This window comes from Aedes albopictus, chromosome 3, assembly GCF_035046485.1.
Source record: "Aedes albopictus strain Foshan chromosome 3, AalbF5, whole genome shotgun sequence".
NCBI lineage: Eukaryota > Metazoa > Arthropoda > Insecta > Diptera > Culicidae > Aedes > Aedes albopictus.
In genome coordinates this window covers 172056315-172074896 of record NC_085138.1, presented here as the reverse complement: position 1 = coordinate 172074896, position 18582 = coordinate 172056315, and the positions used below count along the sequence as shown (strand labels likewise).

Sequence of the window (18582 nt, the reverse complement as noted above, 5' to 3'; positions counted from 1 at the left end):
CTTGTGTATTGCTTTCCTGAAATTGTATGTAGCGTGACGTTTTTTAGAGCACAAATCTTGAGATCCAGGATCTACATCGGTTATAAAATGCTACTCAATGTTCACATCAAGTAATTAAGCAACGTGTTGCATTTTTAATCGCTGTTTTCGCTGATGCTCCAGATTTTTGATAGAGAAAATTTTACTACATTTAAAGGTAACTTTTGTTGCCGGCCGCAACTTGCGGCCATTTTCAAACTCTAGCAACCTTGTCCTTAGTAATGTTCAATTCCGCTAACGGCTTGCAGAGTAAAATATAAAATTGTAATATGCGCATCTTCCCACAATTGTCCGACGGTCTTGAGTGCTCTCGTTAGTCTTGGTACAGCTAATTACTATTCAGTGTTCACTGTGCTTGGAATGGCTATTTGCAAAGCATACAGCTAACAATTATCGCCCACTAGCGGACCCTTTGATGTACTTACCGGAATTACTCGGCGTGCAAGTGTAGTTTCCGGAATCCGATGGGGATGCACGTGCAATGACCAACCGGCTCGTTCGAGTTTGCTGCTCGGTCAGCACACTGATGCCACCCCTCTGCGAATAATTGATCACTCGGCCGCCCTTGTACCAGTAGATGAAGGAAGGCGGCTGGGGCGACTGCAGGGCGACGCAGGTTAAATTAATGTCACTACCACTCTTTACGAACAATTCCGCATTCCCTAGGATCTTGGCTTTCGAAACTGTGGAGCAAAAGAACGATAGAAGAACCAAAGTGCTCTTTAATTAGTATTAAACTTTATCTAGATTATCAATTTTAGAGCATGTGGAATTTGTGGCACATCGTTGGAGCAGCAGAAGCCGGTTCCATTTGTGCAATTAACTTTAGCAAATGGAACATGAAATTAATTACTCACCGACTACGTTTAACCGAAAGGCTTGACTAATTTTCGGCTCAGTCGATACTTGGCACTCGTAGACGCCAGAGTCCCGTGCCTGGGGAGACGTTATCCGTAACGTCCACTCGTCACTGCCCTCGGTGTGGAGCGATTGGAAGCGCTGGTCGTTGGTGTACGTCAGTATGCCAACGGTTAGGATATGTAGATCTCGTTTCCGAATCCAGGATACCTGCCGGCCGGTCCGTCGACGGGGAAATGAAATGAGTAATTTAATTATGTGATGGCCGACCGGATGGGAAAATCGTGTCGAAAAAGTAGTAGAACACTCACCGCTCGGTCTCCCAGACTTTTGACTCGACAGTGCAGCTGGCAGGTCTGTCCTGCGATGGCAGTCACGTCTCGTTTGGTCGTGTTATCGAAGTACGGATGCACCATGCTGTTCTCCCAGTACATTTGGAGGTCGGGACTGAGGGTATCTAATGCAATCGGGGGAAAGAGATAGAATCGATATGAAACACCTAAAACGTTACTACGGTTTATCTCTATAGCTTTGCGGTAAATTGCGATTCACCTTTTTAAGGGTGGAAATTGAGTTGTTAATGCCAAGCAATCAAGCGATGGCATTGTTACTGCGTTGATGTTACAGTGATTACATTTTAAGCATCTATATATACAATCTGATCTTTGCCCGCAATATTGTTGAACTAACATGCTCTAGAGTCAGTTGCATGTTTAACTCGTGCTCAACCTTTTTTTTCTCCACATGATCCATTTTCTTTGCATTCCTAACAGAAAGTCTGAGGGTGCTGCAGTCGGTTTTCAGAAGCATATCTGAGGGTAGGAATTCAGGCGTTTTCATGTAAGATTTTGCGGATTTCACAGGGCTTCGGGAGCGTCACAAGGGGTCTGAAAGGTTTTCATGGAATTCTCGGAGAAATTTCAGCGAGTTTCCACGGGTAAGTATTACAAAGAATTGCAGGGGCATTTTTGGAAGAAGGAGGTTTTGGTTGCTGTTAACGCACATAGAGCGACGACGTCTTAACTCAATCCCGATATCACTAACTAGGTTCGCGCGGTGATATTCTGAATACGGAACACTGTTTACTTCGCGGTTAATGACCTCAACACTTTATTTCGTAAATACAAAACGAGTTTATTTCGGGAAAAGTGATCGCGGCGAAGGTTTATTTACAACTGTTTCTCTGATCTACTGCCTCTGCTGGGCAGAAGCAGGTAGATAGGCACGTACGATTGGGAGGCGATCGGTATCAAAAAGCCTATTGCATATTGCGTACGGGGCAAACATGTGTGGATGTGAGTGACCACACACTAGGGTGGCTCATGCAACATAAATTGATTATTCTAATTTAAGACTGGCGCAATCATACGCCGGCCGCCTTGAAAGCAACGGATTTCAACTAATTTGATAACCTATGGAATTTGTTCCTAACTAGCATAAGGCTCTAATTCAAGGTGTTGCTAGACTTCAAATTATTCATAATAATCACTCTCTTCTTCTCTCGGTGCTTCTGCTCCGCGGGGAAGGTCCGCGGACCTCGACGGGATGGTTTCTGGGTGGTCGACTGTCGGCGACGACGACGGGCTTTCTCCGGCTCGCTCTCGCTGCTGGTCTTCTTGGATAGCCGTACTCGGACGGCTCGGAGGCGGTAGCATGCCATGTGCTTCGGATTCTTCGTGGTGGAGGTTCGACGGATACGGCTGGTTGATCATCGGGAGATACTGCAACTTGATTGCTGACGACGTTCGGCGGTCTGCCGGTGGTGGATTCTTCGGTGGACTTGACGATGCGGTCGGTGATCCGAGCGAGATAAGCATCGATCGCTAAGAAGTTTCTTCGGGGTGTCTGTGGGTGTACTTCGGTTGTCCTGTGGTCGTCCGGCGGTTGTCCTGCGGGTGTCCTGCGGTCGTCCTCGACGACGAGGGAGGGGGTCAACGTTGCTGCAAATGAGAGGGTGCTTTTTCACTTGGATTTATGTACAATACAACAACTTGCCTGGAGCGGAGGCCTCCGTGGCCTCCGCGGCCGCTACCAGCGGCGGTGGTGATGTCCAATCGGATGAAAACGTGGTGCGATACAGACCAAATCCAGGTGTCAAGGCTGAACCAAACGGTCGCGGCGAGCTCTTGCCGCATCTCGGGCTGATCCGGCAACTATGACGACGGTCGATGAGTTGGCCAAACTCTAACTGACGCTACAGCATGCTAAACCAGCGGTAGTGGTCAGGTTGTACCTCGACGAGATGGAAGTGATTAGATTCGCAAAGTAACAAATCCAATGGACTCGGAACAAACGGCTCGGAAAAGAGCTTCGATTCAACCAACAGGACATCACAGGACTTCTGGACTGGACTGGACGTTTACAACTACCTTCACCAACAGACGATTATACCTCGAATCGGTGGACTTATGGACAGGGTCTTGGACGGAAGATCGGTTGGCTCCAAACAATACGTTGTCCCGGAGACCCGGGACGGGTAGAACGACGGCTTTGGGGTATGAACATTCCTTTAGTTTTTTGAAATATTGATAAAATACATAACTTACTGGGATGCGGAGGCCGCACGGACCTCCGCGGGTGCCGAAGCACCACCGGTGGAGGCGAATTATGCCTCATCGCTGGTAGATGTTGCGTTATCCCTGATTGGAAGGACGCAAATCTTCGAAATCGCTCGTCGGAAAACCCCATTTGCTGTGCGCACGTCTACCACACGGATGTTATCGGCGGAGCCTCTGAATACTTCGGTAACGCGGCCGAGATTCCACTTCAACGGCGGAAGCCGCTCGTCCATCAGCAGAACCATGGTTCCAACGGCGATGTTATCCCGCTGGCGGGTCCACTTGGTCCGGTTATGCAAATCGGAGAGGTAAAGCGTGCTCCACTTCTTCCAGAGCAGCTGGCCGTAGTCCTGCGCCCTTTGCCAGACGGAGAGACGGTTAGCTGGAACATTCTCCATATCGGGTTCAGCAATCGCCGTCAGTGGACGTTGAACCAGGAAGTGTCCTGGCGTAAGCGCTTCGAAGTCTCCAGGATCGTTACTGAGTGGTGTGAGGGGCCTGGAGTTTAGAACCGCTTCGATCTGGGTGAGCACCGTCTGCATCTCGTCATACAGGAGAGTCCGAGTTCCGATGATCTTTTTGAAGCAGTTTTTGAAGCTTTTTACGGCTGCTTCCCACAGACCACCGAAATTAGGCGATCTGGCCGGGATGAACTTAAACTCGATTCTCTCATCCGCGGCGTTGCTGGCTACAGCGTTTTGGAATTGCTGCTGCTCGAACAGGTTTAACAGCTGCCGAAGTTCCCGCCTGGCTCCAACAAAGTTCTTGGCATTGTCGCACATGATTACGGCTGGACGTCCTCGACGGGCCGTGAAACGCCGCAGGGCCGCTAGGAACGCGGCCGTGGTGAGGTCGGCGACTAACTCCACGTGAACGGCTTTGGTGACAAGGCAGACAAATATCGCTACGAAGCACTTGACGGGAGAACTGCGACGCAGTGGGTAGGTGATCAGAAACGGGCCGCAATAATCTACACCGACCTTGAGGAACGGTGGTGCCGGGTTGACCCTTTCAGGTGGCAGCTCTGCCATCAGCTGTTCCTGGCATCTAGGTTTGATTCGGAAGCAGGTAATACACTCATGCAGGACCTTTCGCACGAGGTTCCGAATGCTCGGGATCCAGAATCGTTCTCTGGCGCTTGCAATGACGACTTGTTGTCCGGAATGAAGCATCTTTACATGGTAATGACGAACTACCAACGTGGCGAGGGGATGACGATCAGATGATCATTGGATGCTTCCGATTTCGGAAACCGATGCGTTCCGGAGCCGGCCGCCAACGCGGAGTATCCCATCTCGTAGTTTGGGATTCAAAGACGATATTCTGGACGACTGCTTCACCTGATCCTCCCGGGACAGACTTGCAATCTCCTCCGGGAAACATTCTTCTTGCGACAGACGAACCAGCTGCAACAAAGCTTCTTCATATTCCTGCGTGCTGACTGAACCGAGTTTCCGGGCATTTCTGTTAGCTCTCTGGGCGTTATGACGGAAGCGACGGATTACCGCTACCAGTCGAACCAAAGCGAATAGTGACGAGCGCAGCGAAAAGATCTCGTTCGGAGTTGCTGCTTGCAGCGGTAGTGCTACGGACTTTCGTTCTTCAAGGGAAGCAGGATCGAGCTGTTCAACGTCGACTTCGGAGTTCTCCGGCCAGAAATTCCGACCTTGACTCAGCCAAACTGGACCGTTGAACCAGAGGGAGTGATATTCCAACTGCGTGGCCGAAATACCTCGCGACAGTACGTCTGCTGGATTTTCGATGCCTGCGACGTGATTCCAGATTCCTCCAGGGATAGGGTGCGACTCAAAACTCTTTGCGTGCTGCACACTCTGCTACGAGACAGCACAACAAACTAGAAGGAGACGAGTACGCGCAATCGGTTGTGTGTTGCTCGCTTGCTTTGCCGCGCGCTGGAGCTCTCCTGTCTCTCACGCTGCACTCTCTCGGTGCTTGTCTCCGTACTTAGCACTTGGCTTGATACTACGCATGATTGCAAAAATTTCGAATCAAACGACCCATCACTTGTCAACCCTTGACAAGCTTAACAACTTTGCCGAAAACACAAACTCTTCAATTAATTTATTAATTGATTTTTTTCTGTTTGGAGACAAGCGCAGTCCCAAGCACCGTGCATTACTCCCTGCGCCGTAGAGCTAGTGCTGCGATTGTCTCTCGCACAATTACGAAAGCTCTCACTCATACGTCTCTTGTCTCTCGGTAAAACGGGAGACGAGCACTTGCGATTGTGTGAAGCACACCCTTTTTTCGCACCGCACGGTGCATGCCGCCAATCCCTGTTCCTCCTTTCGTCAGGTGCTGGATTTCGGACACCCTATTCGCGACGAAGGTCTGCCACCTGGATGGTGTGGACGCAATCCAATGCTTCACAATGTTCGAATCTGTCCAGAAGAACGACGGAATTGTTAGTCCAGTGGCTTGGCTGACCTTTTCGTAGAGATGGCTTAACAGAAGAGCGGATGAAAGTTCCAGTCGTGGCGTCGACTGCTTGCGCTTCTTCTTATTCAAATCCTCCAACGGCGCGACTCGTGACTTGGACATCATCAGCTGAACGCGCACAGAGCCATCCTCGTAGCTACATCGGAGGTACAGACACGCGCCGTATGCGCTGTCGGAAGCGTCGCAAAATCCATGCCATTCGATCGTAGTGCACTTCTTGGTGTAACCGACCCATCGTGGAATACGGATGGACTCGAGAGCACTCAAGTTCCTGCGGTACTCCAACCAAATAGTTTGCAGGTTTTCCGGGAGCGGATCGTCCCAGTTCACAAGCAACTTCCACAAAGTTTGGATGAAGATCTTGGCTTCGACGACCACCGGTCCTATTAGTCCCAAGGGATCGAAAAGCTTGGATGCATCGGAAATCACGATTCGCTTCGTAACCACCGGTGTCGTATTCCACTTTGGCACCGTGAAGTAGAAATCGTCGGATGAAGGGCACCAAACAAGGCCCAGCGTCTTCACGGTAGCGATCGACGGCGGGGAATCCATCTCGAATACAACTCGGTCATCCCGTAGATGCGGTTGCAGCTCGCTCAACACTTCACCGCAGTTCGAATTCCACTTTCTCAACATCATACCGGCAGAATCGGTCAGGTTGACCATCTCCTCCACTAATGCCTTGCTTTCTGCAGGGCTATCGACGCCAGTGATCATGTCATCGACGTAAAAATCCTTCCGAACAACTTTCGCTGCAGTTGGGTGGGTGGATTGACCTTCTTCTGCTAGCTGTACTAGGCAACGTGTAGCCAAAAACGGAGCGGATGCGGTTCCGTACGTAACGGTCGTTAACTGGAACACCTGTATAGGTTCCTCTGGCGTGGCTCTCCACAAAATCAGCTGTAGCTTCTGATCTCGTGGCTGCATTTTGATCATCCTGTACATTTTCGCTACGTCGGCTACTAAGCCGATTCGGTGCAGGCGGAAACGAGCGTGTATCGAGATCAGGTCGTCCTGAACAACGGGGCCTACCATCAACCCATCGTTGAGGGAATCGCCGGACGTGGTCTTGCACGAGGCATCAAACACAACGCGAAGTTTTGTTGTTGTGCTGTCCGGTTTCAATACAGCGTGGTGCGGCAGAAAATAGCACACTGATTCAGACAGTTCCTCCTCATTCACTCTATCCATAGGTCGCTGGTTCATATCCGGCTCGAAGGACCAATTATGTTAACGCACATAGAGCGACGACGTCTTAACTCAATCCCGATATCACTAACTAGGTTCGCGCGGTGATATTCTGAATACGGAACACTGTTTACTTCGCGGTTAATGACCTCAACACTTTATTTCGTAAATACAAAACGAGTTTATTTCGGGAAAAGTGATCGCGGCGAAGGTTTATTTACAACTGTTTCTCTGATCTACTGCCTCTGCTGGGCAGAAGCAGGTAGATAGGCACGTACGATTGGGAGGCGATCGGTATCAAAAAGCCTATTGCATATTGCGTACGGGGCAAACATGTGTGGATGTGAGTGACCACACACTAGGGTGGCTCATGCAACATAAATTGATTATTCTAATTTAAGACTGGCGCAATCAGTTGCTTTCTAAGGCGTTTTAGCATGTTTTAGGGGATTCGAGAAGCTACAACTGGTTTCGAGTGGTTTCACGATCTGAGGGTATCATGGGACATACGTTACAGGGGAATAAAGGTTGTTTTAGGGTGTTTTAAAAGGTTTTTACCTTCCAGGACGCGCACCATCAAGCAACCGAAACTGCACCGCGCACGCGCTGTATACGAAAAGCGAGGTTTTTTGGTAGTGTTGTACTTTTTACAACAGCGCGCGCGCTGAAGGGTTAAGGGAGTTTCAGAGTACCTTCAGAGCTTTTCGCAATACACGAGATTTCAGGGGCAACGGAGGAAGCACAAATGACCGGTGCGGACCTCACGCGGGCGCTGAACCGCAACAGGAGCGGGCTACCAAAGATGTTGGTAGTTGCCGAACAGCTGGACGAGCTGATCGGCTACACGAGCGGGCGGACTACAATCAGCAAGGACCTGAAACAGGGCCTGCTGAAGCTCCGCAATCACTGGCTCTGACCAAGAAGGAGTACGACCTCCTGGTGGAAGAGCGAAGTGCTGCTGATGCGAGCAGGGAAGAGCGGTCCACCCAAACGGACAGCTTCCTCCTTGCTGAGCCTGCTGAACCTGCTGAGGAGACGCGACCCAAGAAGCGTCCGGCAGAGTCGGGTGCAAAGCCGAAGACAGAGAAGGTGAAGGCCAGCGTAGGTAACCAGGCTGCCAAGCCGGTTGCGAAACGCGCAAGGGGCAGGGAAACCTCTGCCCTAACGGCAGAGGCAACTTTTCAATGTAAAAACCTGGACGAGATTACCGACGCAGAGGAGCTGGCAGCCATACTCAAACAGCAGTGTGAGATAGATGTACCAACTGCTCGATCCGCCTGCGTAAGGGTCCGGTTGGCACGCAAATTGCCGCGTTCAAACTCCCCGTAGGGGATGCAAACAAGGCGGTTGCAGTCGGCAAGTTCTAGATAGGCTGGTCAGTGTGCCCGATCAGCATATACGAGCCGCCAGTGGCGTGCTTCAAGTGCTTTGAGCAAGGGCATAAGTCCTGGGCATGCAAAGGCCCAGACCGGAGTAAGCTCTGCAGGAAGTGCGGTGCAGAAGGTCATATCGCCAGGGAGTGCAACTCTGCACCAAAATGCCTGATTTGCACGGCGAACAAGGGCCTCACGACGGGTGGGCCTAAATGTCCAGGCACGCGAGGAGGTCGAAGTTCCAAACGATAATGCAGGTTACACAACTAAACCTGAACCATTGTGAAGCCGCACAACAGTTGCTATGGCAGTCAGTCTTGGAGTCAAGTACAGACATCGCACTACTATCGACCCCATACCGCATCCCTCCCGATAACGAAAACTGGGTAGCGGATAAAGCCAAGCTAGCGGCGATATGTACAACCGGTCGTTTCCCGGCCCAGGAAATAATTCCCACGTCACACGAGGGCTTCGCAATAGAGAGGATCAACGGGGTGTACTACTGCAGTTGTTATGCCCTCCCAGGTGGACGATAGACCAGTTCTCGTCTATGCTGGAATCGTTAACAAGCGCAATAGTGGGATTGAGTCCCGTGGTCATCGGTGGAGACTTCAACGCCTGGGCGATTGAGTGGGGTAGCCGCTTGACTAACGCGAGAGACTGGGCCTTACTCGAAGCTATGGCTAGGCTGAATGTGGATGTCGCGAACGTAGGCGACAAAAAAACCTACAGTAGGAATGGTGCAGAGTCCATCATCGATGTAACCTTCTGGAGCCCGGGTCTAAACCCTAGCTCGGACTGGAGGGTTGACGATGGATACAGGCATAGTGACCATCTGGCGATTCGGTACAGAGTGGAACACGGCGGAAGACGGCCACAGCCGAAGGTCATCGACCGCCATCGGGGATGGCTGACCTCGCGATTCGATAAGCCGGCATTTGTGGAGCGATTGTTTATGGAGGGTAACACCGACGATCTATCCAGCGATGATCTAGTCGGAACCCTAAGCCGTGCATGTGACGCCGCTATGCCAAGGTGATCCCTACCCAGCAATGGACACAAACCGGTGTACTGGTGGTGTCCAGAAATCGCAGAACTCCGCGCATCCTGCCTAAGAGCTAGAAGAAGGATGCAAAGGGCTCGTACCGTTGAGGATAGAATTGAACGAACTGAGGCTTTTTTTTTTTTTTTTTTTTTTTTCCTTCTAAACCATAGGGGGATAAATCTGCTCATCAGACACCCTAACAGGAAGGTTAGGGTAGTGTGGGGATGAGGCCGTCTTCTACAATGCCGGTAGAAGCCAGGACTACTCTCTCCTCGACCCACTAAAACACATTCCTATGGTCGCCAAACCCTACGTCTCTCCGGAACCACCAAGAAGGTATTGCTTCAGAGAGGGGCTAGTGCATATCGCACCCTCAAGGTTAGCTGCCGTAGCCTAGCAGCAACGAACATCGATGACTCGCACTGGAGAGTCCATCACGATAGCATGCTGGCGCTTAGCCAGTTTCCCGAGTGGTCCTCGCCACTCCCTTTGTCCACGGAAGGCGGGCAGGGTCAACCCCGCCCGCGCCCTACTGCTGAGCGGACATCAAGAACTGATGCCCACATGCAACCCGATCTGACCTGCTGAAGGCAAGGGTATCACTACCCTTCAGGCCTTATCAGCTGCATCCGTAGGTTGCAGACAGCAGGGTCTCACCTACCCCGACCCTTGCCGGGGACCCCTTTCCAACCGCGGGCTCAGATCCAACCCAGTAGACCGACGCCACGACAGCACCGCTACCGGGACTTCCTCTCCGCGGCCACTTAATCGCTGTAAGGGTCGATCTCGACCGCAGGGCACCGGTATGACCTACGAAGCCGACTTCGAACCCCTGGACCACCTCTTGTACTGCATCTGGACTAGCCATTCTCCGAGTCCACGCGCCACCTCCTTTGTAGCTCCCAGACGATATGGGTGATAGCCGTTGAAACGGCATTCCAGCTAATCTCATCCCTACACATTCTCTGGACCAAGTTGTCCGGAGTTGTGTCCTCCCCGCATGTGGCAAGCATGCGGTCACGCATTGTGCGAAAACGCGGGCACACGAACAAAACGTGTTCCGCCGTTTCCTCTAAACCATTGCACACTGGGCATTCGGGAGAATCCGCATGCCCGAAACGGTGTAGATACTGTCGGAAGCAACCATGGCCTGTAAGGACCTGTGTCAGGTGGAATGAAACTTCCCCATGGCGCCTATTAATCCAACTATCTACCCTCGGTATCAACCTATGGGTCCACCTTCCTTTGGTGGAACTGTCCCACGCGCGCTGCCATTTGACCATAGAGGCCATCCTGACAGTCTTGCGTATGCCTCTTGTGCCGCGCATTTCGAAGCACTCCATATCCTCACTGATAAGAATGCTGATTGGCACCATACCAGTAATGACACAGAGAGCGTCGTGTGACACGGTACGGTACGCGCTTGCAACCCTCAGACACATAAGCCTGTAAGTACTTTCCAGCTTCCGTCGGTAGCATTCAGTACTTAGCGCGGTACCCCACGCCGGGCCGCCATACCTAAGTATGGACGTAGCAACACTAGCCAGAAGCTTGCGCTTACTGGCGTACACCGCTGAGCTATTGGACATCATCCGGGACAGTGCCGCAATAGCTGTGGAGGCTCTTTTACAGGCATAATCGACGTGGCTACCGAAGGTAAGCTTATCGTCGATCATCACGCCCAAGTGCTTGACAGAGCGCTTCGACAGGATAGTGCACTCTCCTACACTGATCTCCGTCTGCTGCGCCGACTGCATGTTGTTCACAACCGTCACCTCTGTCTTGTGGTGAGCCAGCTCCAGTTTTCTGGACCGCATCCACGCCTCCACAACCTTGATCGAGTGGTCGGTAGTCAACTTCACCTCCTCGAACGTTTCACCGTAGACTTCGAGCGTAATATCGTCGGCAAATCCGACAATCACCACTCCCACTGGGTACTCTAACCTCAACACCTCGTCGTACATGACATTCCATAACACCGGACCCAGGATGGAACCTTGTGGGACTCCTGAGGTTATGTGAAAGCACTTCCGACCCACCTCCGTGTCGTATACTAGTACGCGATTCTGGAAGTAGCTTCCGAGAATCTTGTACAAGTACTCCGGTATCCCCAGACGCAAGAGCGCATCAGCAATAGCAGCCCAACTGGCGCTATTAAATGCATTCCTTACATCCAGAGTCACTACCCCGCAAAAGCGAATTCCCCTCCTCTTAGGCTCGAGTGCTTTCTCGGCGGTTTTTGTAACCGACAAGATAGCGTCTACGGTGGACCTCCCCTTCCGGAAGCCATACTGGTTGCTCGAGAGACCATTTACGCCCTCAGTGAACTTCAACATTCTATTGAGGATGATCTTTTCGAGCACCTTCCCCGCCGTGTCAATCAAGCATATTGGTCTATATGCCGACGGGTCTCCGGGTGGTTTCCCCGCCTTTGGCAATAGTACCAGGCTCTGCCTCTTCCAAGCTTCTGGGAAAACTCCCTCGTCCAGGCATTTCTGCATAGCAGACCTGAACATCTCGGGAGCTTCTGCAATAGCTACTTTTAAGGCCAGGTTCGGAACTCCGTCCGGACCTGGGGCCTTACCTACGCTAAGGGACTTGGCTATCCCCGCAAGTTCCACATCGGTGACCCTTTCCTCATCGCCAGCCCCAGTCCCCGGCTGTCCTACGAAAGGAGGCCAAGGACTAGGATCATGACGCGGAAAAAGTCCTCCAATGATCCCCTCCAACATCTCTGGAGATTGCTCTGTAGGAGCCATCACACCTCTCGTCTTGGCCATAACGATCCTGTAGGCATCACCCCACGGGGTCGTATTGGCGCTCTGACAGAGACCCTCAAAGCAGGCCTTCTTGCTTGCTCTTATCTCGGTCTTGAGCGCGGCTTTTGCAGCGGCGAACACCACCCGCCGTTCGTTTCGCTCTTCCTCTGATCGTGCTCGCTGCATCCGCCGCCTAGCCCGTAGGCAGGCGCGGCGCAGGTCCGCAATCGCGTCGGTCCACCAGTAAGCCGGTGGCCTCCCATTTCTAGGGTGGACTCTCCTAGGCATGGTCGCATCACACGCACGTGAGAGCACCGCTACCAGCTCGTCGCCGTCTAAACCGAGTAAGTTTCGCTCACGGCGGAGCGCTTCCCTAAATACCTCTTCGTCGAAGTATGATGTCTTCCACCTACGAGGGCTTGGCCTTGGCCTAGCCGCCTCTTCTTCTATCCGCTGTCTGCTGTTGTTGTAGTCGATACTGTAGCGAACCGCCAGGTGGTCGCTGTGAGTGTAGCCATCATCTACTCTCCAGTTCGAACTACTTGTTAGGCCAGGACTACAAAAGGTCACGTCAATAATTGACTCCGCTCCGTTTCGACTATAGGTACTCTTGGTACCGACGTTAGCCAAGTCGACATCTAAGATGGCCAGTGTTTCTAGCAGGATCTGACCCCGCTGGTTCGTGAAACGGCTTCCCCATTCCACAGCCCAGGCATTAAAGTCACCCGCTATTACCACCGGCCTTCGCCCTGTTAGCACGGTCGTTAAGCGGTCCAGCATTTGCGTGAACCGCTCGATCGGCCACCGCGGAGGCGCATAACAGCTACAGAAGAAGACCCCGTTTACTTTGGCGACCACGAAGCCCTCATAGGTGGTAGACACCAACTCCTGCACGGGGTATTTACCCGTCGTCCATATCGCCGCCATTTTCCTGGTCCCATCCGAGGCCCAGTTGCCGTTGCCGGCGGGTACTCGGTATGGATCCGAAATGATGGCGATATCCGTCTCCCACTCAGAAACCGCCTGACAAAGCAGTTGCTGAGCCGCATCACAGTGGTTCAGGTTCAGCTGCGTTACCTGCACTGTGATTTGTTGCTCACTGCGGCTTTCTTAAAGGCCGGGCACCCTGGACCACCCATCGCATGTCTGTTTTTCGAGGTTTTCCCGGTACAGATCATGCAGATGGGCGGACTCGTGCAGCTTTGGGCCTTATGACCTTCAGCGCCGCATCGCCTACACAGTTTGCGCCTGTCGGGGCCTTTGCAGTCCCACGACTTGTGTCCTGGTTCCAGACACCTGAAGCAAACCTCAGGTGGCTCGTGGAATGTCAGGTGACAAACACACCAGCCCACCTTAATACTCCCTACTTTAACGGATTTTTTAACATCCGCCACAGGTAGCTGAACCAGAGCTATCTGTGTCCCTGCTGGCCCCTTCCGCAGCCTGACGGCTGTGGCGGCCACCTGAACATCGCACTGTTGCCGCAGTGCCGTGACGAGCTCTTCCGCTTCGGTGATCTCGAGGCTTACAGGGCGGCTAAACTGCCACTGAATAAAGAGATTAAGGCACGTAAGCGGGCGTGCTTCGAAAATCCCTGCCAGGCAGCCAACACGACCACATGGGGTGATGCCTACAGAGCAGTCATGGCCAAAACGAAGGGCGCGTCAGCGCCCCCAGAACGCTCCGAATGCTGCAGAAGATCGTGGAAACGCTGTTCCCGCGCCACGATACAAGACCATGGGCCCCCTTCCCTATAGCCAAACCGGCCAAAGCGAGGTAGCCCCGGTGACGAACGACGAACTCATTGCAATAGCGAAGTCGCTTAAGTTGAACAAGGCTCCGGGTCCGGACGGTATCCCGACATTAGCCAGCAAGACGGCCATCGAGGCTAGCCCTGACATGTTCAGAATGGCTTTGCAGATGTGCCTAGACAGAGGCGAATTTCCAGAGAGGTGGAAAAGGCAAAGATTGGTTCTACTGCCCAAACCCGGGAAACCACCTGGCGACCCGTCGGCATACAGACCTATCTGTCTGCTGGACACCGCCGGAAAACTGTTAGAACGGATCATTCTGTCGAGGCTGATGGTCTATACCAGTGATCCTCAGGCCCATTTTTTCAACTGGTCGTATTGCAACACCTGGGTAGATTTGTTAAACATTCAACACGTTATTCTTGATAATTTTTGGAGTAGAACAGCTTCCATAAGAAACATTGCAAGGAATTCTACGACAACATAGAGAACTAGACATCACGTGCGACCCGCGGGCCGCACTTTGATGACCGCGGGTCTATACCGAGAAACCCGATGACTCTGGTCTCTCGGATAACCAGTTCGGCTTCCGGAAGGGTCGACGGTGGACGCTATTAGGGCTGTAACCAAAACAGCCGAGATAGCGCTCCAAAAGAAGCGAACTGGAATCCGTTATTGCGCGGTCGTCACGCTGGACGTTGAGAATGCGTTCAACAGCGTTAGCTGGGCCGCCATCGAGTGCGCAATACACCATCTAGGAGTCCCGGTTAGCCTATGCCGGATACTAGAGAGCTACTTCCAGAATAGGGTGTTATCTATGACTCCGAGGAAGGCGAGAGGAGCTACAACATCACCGCAGAGGTCCATCCTGGGCCCGGTACTATGGAACGCGGCGTATTATGGCGTATTGAGGCTCAAACTTCCACCTCAAACCTCCTGAAATTTCACATTAACGGCTACGCAGTTAATCTATAGAGCAATGGTTAATTTTGTAATGAAATCTAATTGGCCTGTCGAAGAAAGAATGTACAGGTAGAGGATCAAGGGCCGATTATTTACCTTCAGAATAATCAACGTGCACAGCCCACATTCCGGTTCGTCCACAAACTCTACGCGCAGCTCGAACGCCAGTACAACCGTTGCCAAAGCCACGACGTTAAAATCGTACAGTTTGTACCCGCCATCCCTTATTGTTATACCTGGATATCACCACAGCAAACGGAATCGCAAATCGACCCCGTTCTGATTAACGGACGTCAATTCTCCGACATCATCGCCATCCAGGACCTATCGTGGTGATAATCAAACTGCGCTCAAAACTTTCCGTCATCAGCCATGTACGGTACCAACGATCGCTAGGATGCATTCTAGAGGGACTGAAGCAACCGGATGACGCCGCAGCATCCGCGCAGCATCTCGAGGCAGCGATTCCGCGTGAAGATGACTTCGATGTGGCCTCTTTCGAGGACTGCTAGAGTTCAGAAAAGTCACCCATCAACGACGCAGTCGGGAACATCGGGTGCGCAGAAAGAGATCGACGAAACGAATAGTTCGACGAGGAGTGTAGTGTGATTTTGGAGTAGAAGAACGCAGAATGGGCGGTAATGCTGCAGCAAGGAACCCGGCAGAACGTGGAACGTTACAAACAGAAGCGAAGACAGCAGACCTGCCTCTTTTGAGGGAACAGCGCCGCCTGGAAGACGCGGAGTGCGTAGAAATGGAACTGCTGTGCCGTTCCCGAGTAACGCGGGCGGAAGCTCTGCGAGAAACTCAACGCATCCCGCAACGGCTTCGTGCCGCGAGCCGAAAGGACGGGTTCCTCTTGAAGGACGGACGTAAGGTGATCGAAAGATGGAAGGAACAACTACGCCAATGGAACAGAGGACGGAAATGAGTTAACTCCCAATGCCCCATTCACAAGAAAGACGACCATTCGGAACGTAAGAAGTTCAAAGTCATCATATTTTACAAAATGCTATCCCAAATCATATTCCATCGTGTGTCACCAAAAATGAATAAGCTCGTGAGAAGTTATCAAGCCGGCTTCATCAACAACCGGTCGATAATGGAACATACCTTCATCGAACGGTGAATCCTCCAGAAATGCTGTGAATACAAGATCTTAACGCATAACGCAATGGACGAAAACGGCTTTCCTGAGAAGCTGACCAGACTGATCACTGCAACGATGCACGGTGCATAAAACTGCGTAAGAGTTTCAAGTGAACTATCCAGTTTGTTAATATGATGAGCCGGGATACGGTCTTCACAAAACCCACAAGGATGGATCAATTTTCCTAAATGTCAGTTTCTTTTTTGAGCCTTGTTCTGATCTATTAGGCCTTAATCACGCAATTATTACACGCCTTTAAATTGTTGAACAGTTTAGCAACAAAATAGTGAAAAACAGAATCGCTTCATATGAATCCCGATTAAATTTCATTTTCACGAGAAGCATTTCACTGAAATGTGAAAACATTTATTATTTGCTTCCAAACACAATTTAAAACACAATCATGGTTAATAAACTGTACCGGATCCACTAGAAAACTGATTACGTTCATGTGCTGTTGGCATTGAACAAACATTGTTCCTATTAGATGAGATGTTTTACAGCAAACCAGCCAAGTGGTAGAACCCCAGCCAGCATGGATTATTAATAATGTAGCTTGTTTTCTCCCTGGTTCCGGGGATAGGTGTATGCAACGGAACCATCATTAAGCCCGAGTTGATGAATTGCAATCTAGCCGCAGAGCTGTTGAGCGTTTTCCATTTCCATTGGCATCCCTGCCAGGAATACAGTACGTCACTTACCTGCCACTGCAATGACGAAGAAGTTAATCAACGATGCAATTAGTCTCAGCTTCGTGTTCATAGTAGTGAAGTAGCACTGCACACGGTCCCAGTTAGAAGTGAGTTTTGCTGACGATACGCCGTTGCTGGATAGTCACCATTTTGTGCGCATCGACGATTGTTTGAATAGCTGAGCGTTTCTCCGAGAGTCGCCGGGAACTCCCGCTACGTTGTACGTTCACTAGCACTGTGCTTTTTTAATTTATACATATTTTCACGAAGGCAGTCCACGTCCTTGCTGCTGCGTGGGAGGAGTTTTTATTTCCATTGAAACAGTTTTCAATTAATTATGATTGTGCTCGAAAGCGCAAAAACACAGACAAAGGTAATTGGTTCAGCACAACTCGATTGGGGCTTCACGATGCCTTCGTCATTGTCACAACCGCTGCAACCATGTTTGGCTTCGGATGGTCACGAACGAGTTTCATAATTCAAATGAGCTTCCTCATTGGGCACTGCTGAGAACGTCCGAAGCGGAACAGAAAAACGGAGATAAGGTCGTCGCTATGTGGAAGCCTTAGTCACTTTTTGCTGGCTCCGTTAGCTGTTGGATTATTCACAGTCATACTTTTTGTGGGCTTTTCATATATCTTTCACACATTTCACTTTTTACTTCGTGTTATATATTTTTTCCTTTCACTGTATAGGTATATTCTTCGGGGTTTCGGTTTTTCCTCTGGTGTGTACTTCTCACATTTGCCTCCGGCACCGCTCTGAAGTTGTCTTCCTGTTGGCACAAATATTTCACTTTTATCATGTGGAGCAAGCTGGCCATAGTTGACTTTGAAACGAAAGAAAGGGAGTTCCCCAGTTGATGTATGATTATGGAGAACTGTTCCACTGCTGTGTGGTGGAAAAACACCATCGTGTATAAGCCTCTCAATATTCCATGGCTGTGGTGTGGCCTTTCTCCGTGCCATGACAACAATCGCTGTAACTTGGTTAGCTATTTCAGTCACATAGTAAGGAATATTTTCATAGTTTGAATCGAATGCAGGCTCCAGGACGACGACAAAATTGAATGACTTCCCCCTCTTATGAATAATAGAACTAGTTTGTGTAGGGAAAGCTTGCGAGTAAATTGAGGCTTTGGAAATCTGGAGGTTTGAGTGTTCGACTGTTGAATGCACTAAATGGCTGTGCAGTCAAAAATCTTCTTGAAACGACAACGATTTTAATACGTCACAACGTTTCGGCAGTGTTGATGAACGTCTTCAGGGTAAACTGGAGGATTTTATTCAAACAATTCCCAATTACCATTAACGCCCAATATAGCACAGCTAAGATACAACCAACACTAGTAACACTAGTTTACAAAATAAAACGAAAGTCGTGAACTTCTGTCAATGACCAAAATTTATGAAGTACAATTTAGCACTGATTTAGAAACCGTGCTTCACAATTTTTTTTAAGTTGAACAGTTTTGAGTTTTAGTTCAATATCGAGTTTTAAAACTTTTAAAAATATAGATTTAACTAAAATTCAGATATCTTGCGTTTTGTTCAACCAATTTTAAATATTTTTCCATAAATTAAAAGCTGAATACAATACCATTCGATCATCTGAATGCAGGTTTTGCGTCAGATTGATGAAATTCAGATATTGGCGAGTTTTAGGGACGATCTCCTTAAATTTTAGCCAAATTTTCAAAAATATATGAAGAAATGTATTTTTTTTTCAATAGGAAAAAACAATCTA

General features: G+C 50.3%; 1 protein-coding gene across 7 annotated transcripts in view; it reads right to left on the bottom strand.

The window, feature by feature from the left end:
• Positions 1-18582, bottom strand: part of LOC109406152 (hemicentin-1-like) — a 184792-nt gene that overhangs the window by 63670 nt on the left and 102540 nt on the right. For 6 of the 7 annotated variants that reach the window (XM_062842175.1, XM_029862557.2, XM_062842170.1 and 3 more), the window contains 4 exons: positions 16846-17611; positions 1209-1354; positions 897-1107; positions 465-722 (listed from right to left, as the gene is read on the bottom strand). In XM_062842175.1, the coding sequence (XP_062698159.1) occupies positions 465-722; positions 897-1107; positions 1209-1354; positions 16846-16906 (676 nt within the window). In that variant the 5' untranslated portion in view covers positions 16907-17611. Of the gene's footprint in view, positions 1-464; positions 723-896; positions 1108-1208; positions 1355-16845; positions 17666-18582 lie in introns of all 7 variants that reach the window. The other variant, XM_062842171.1, reaches the window with a different exon arrangement.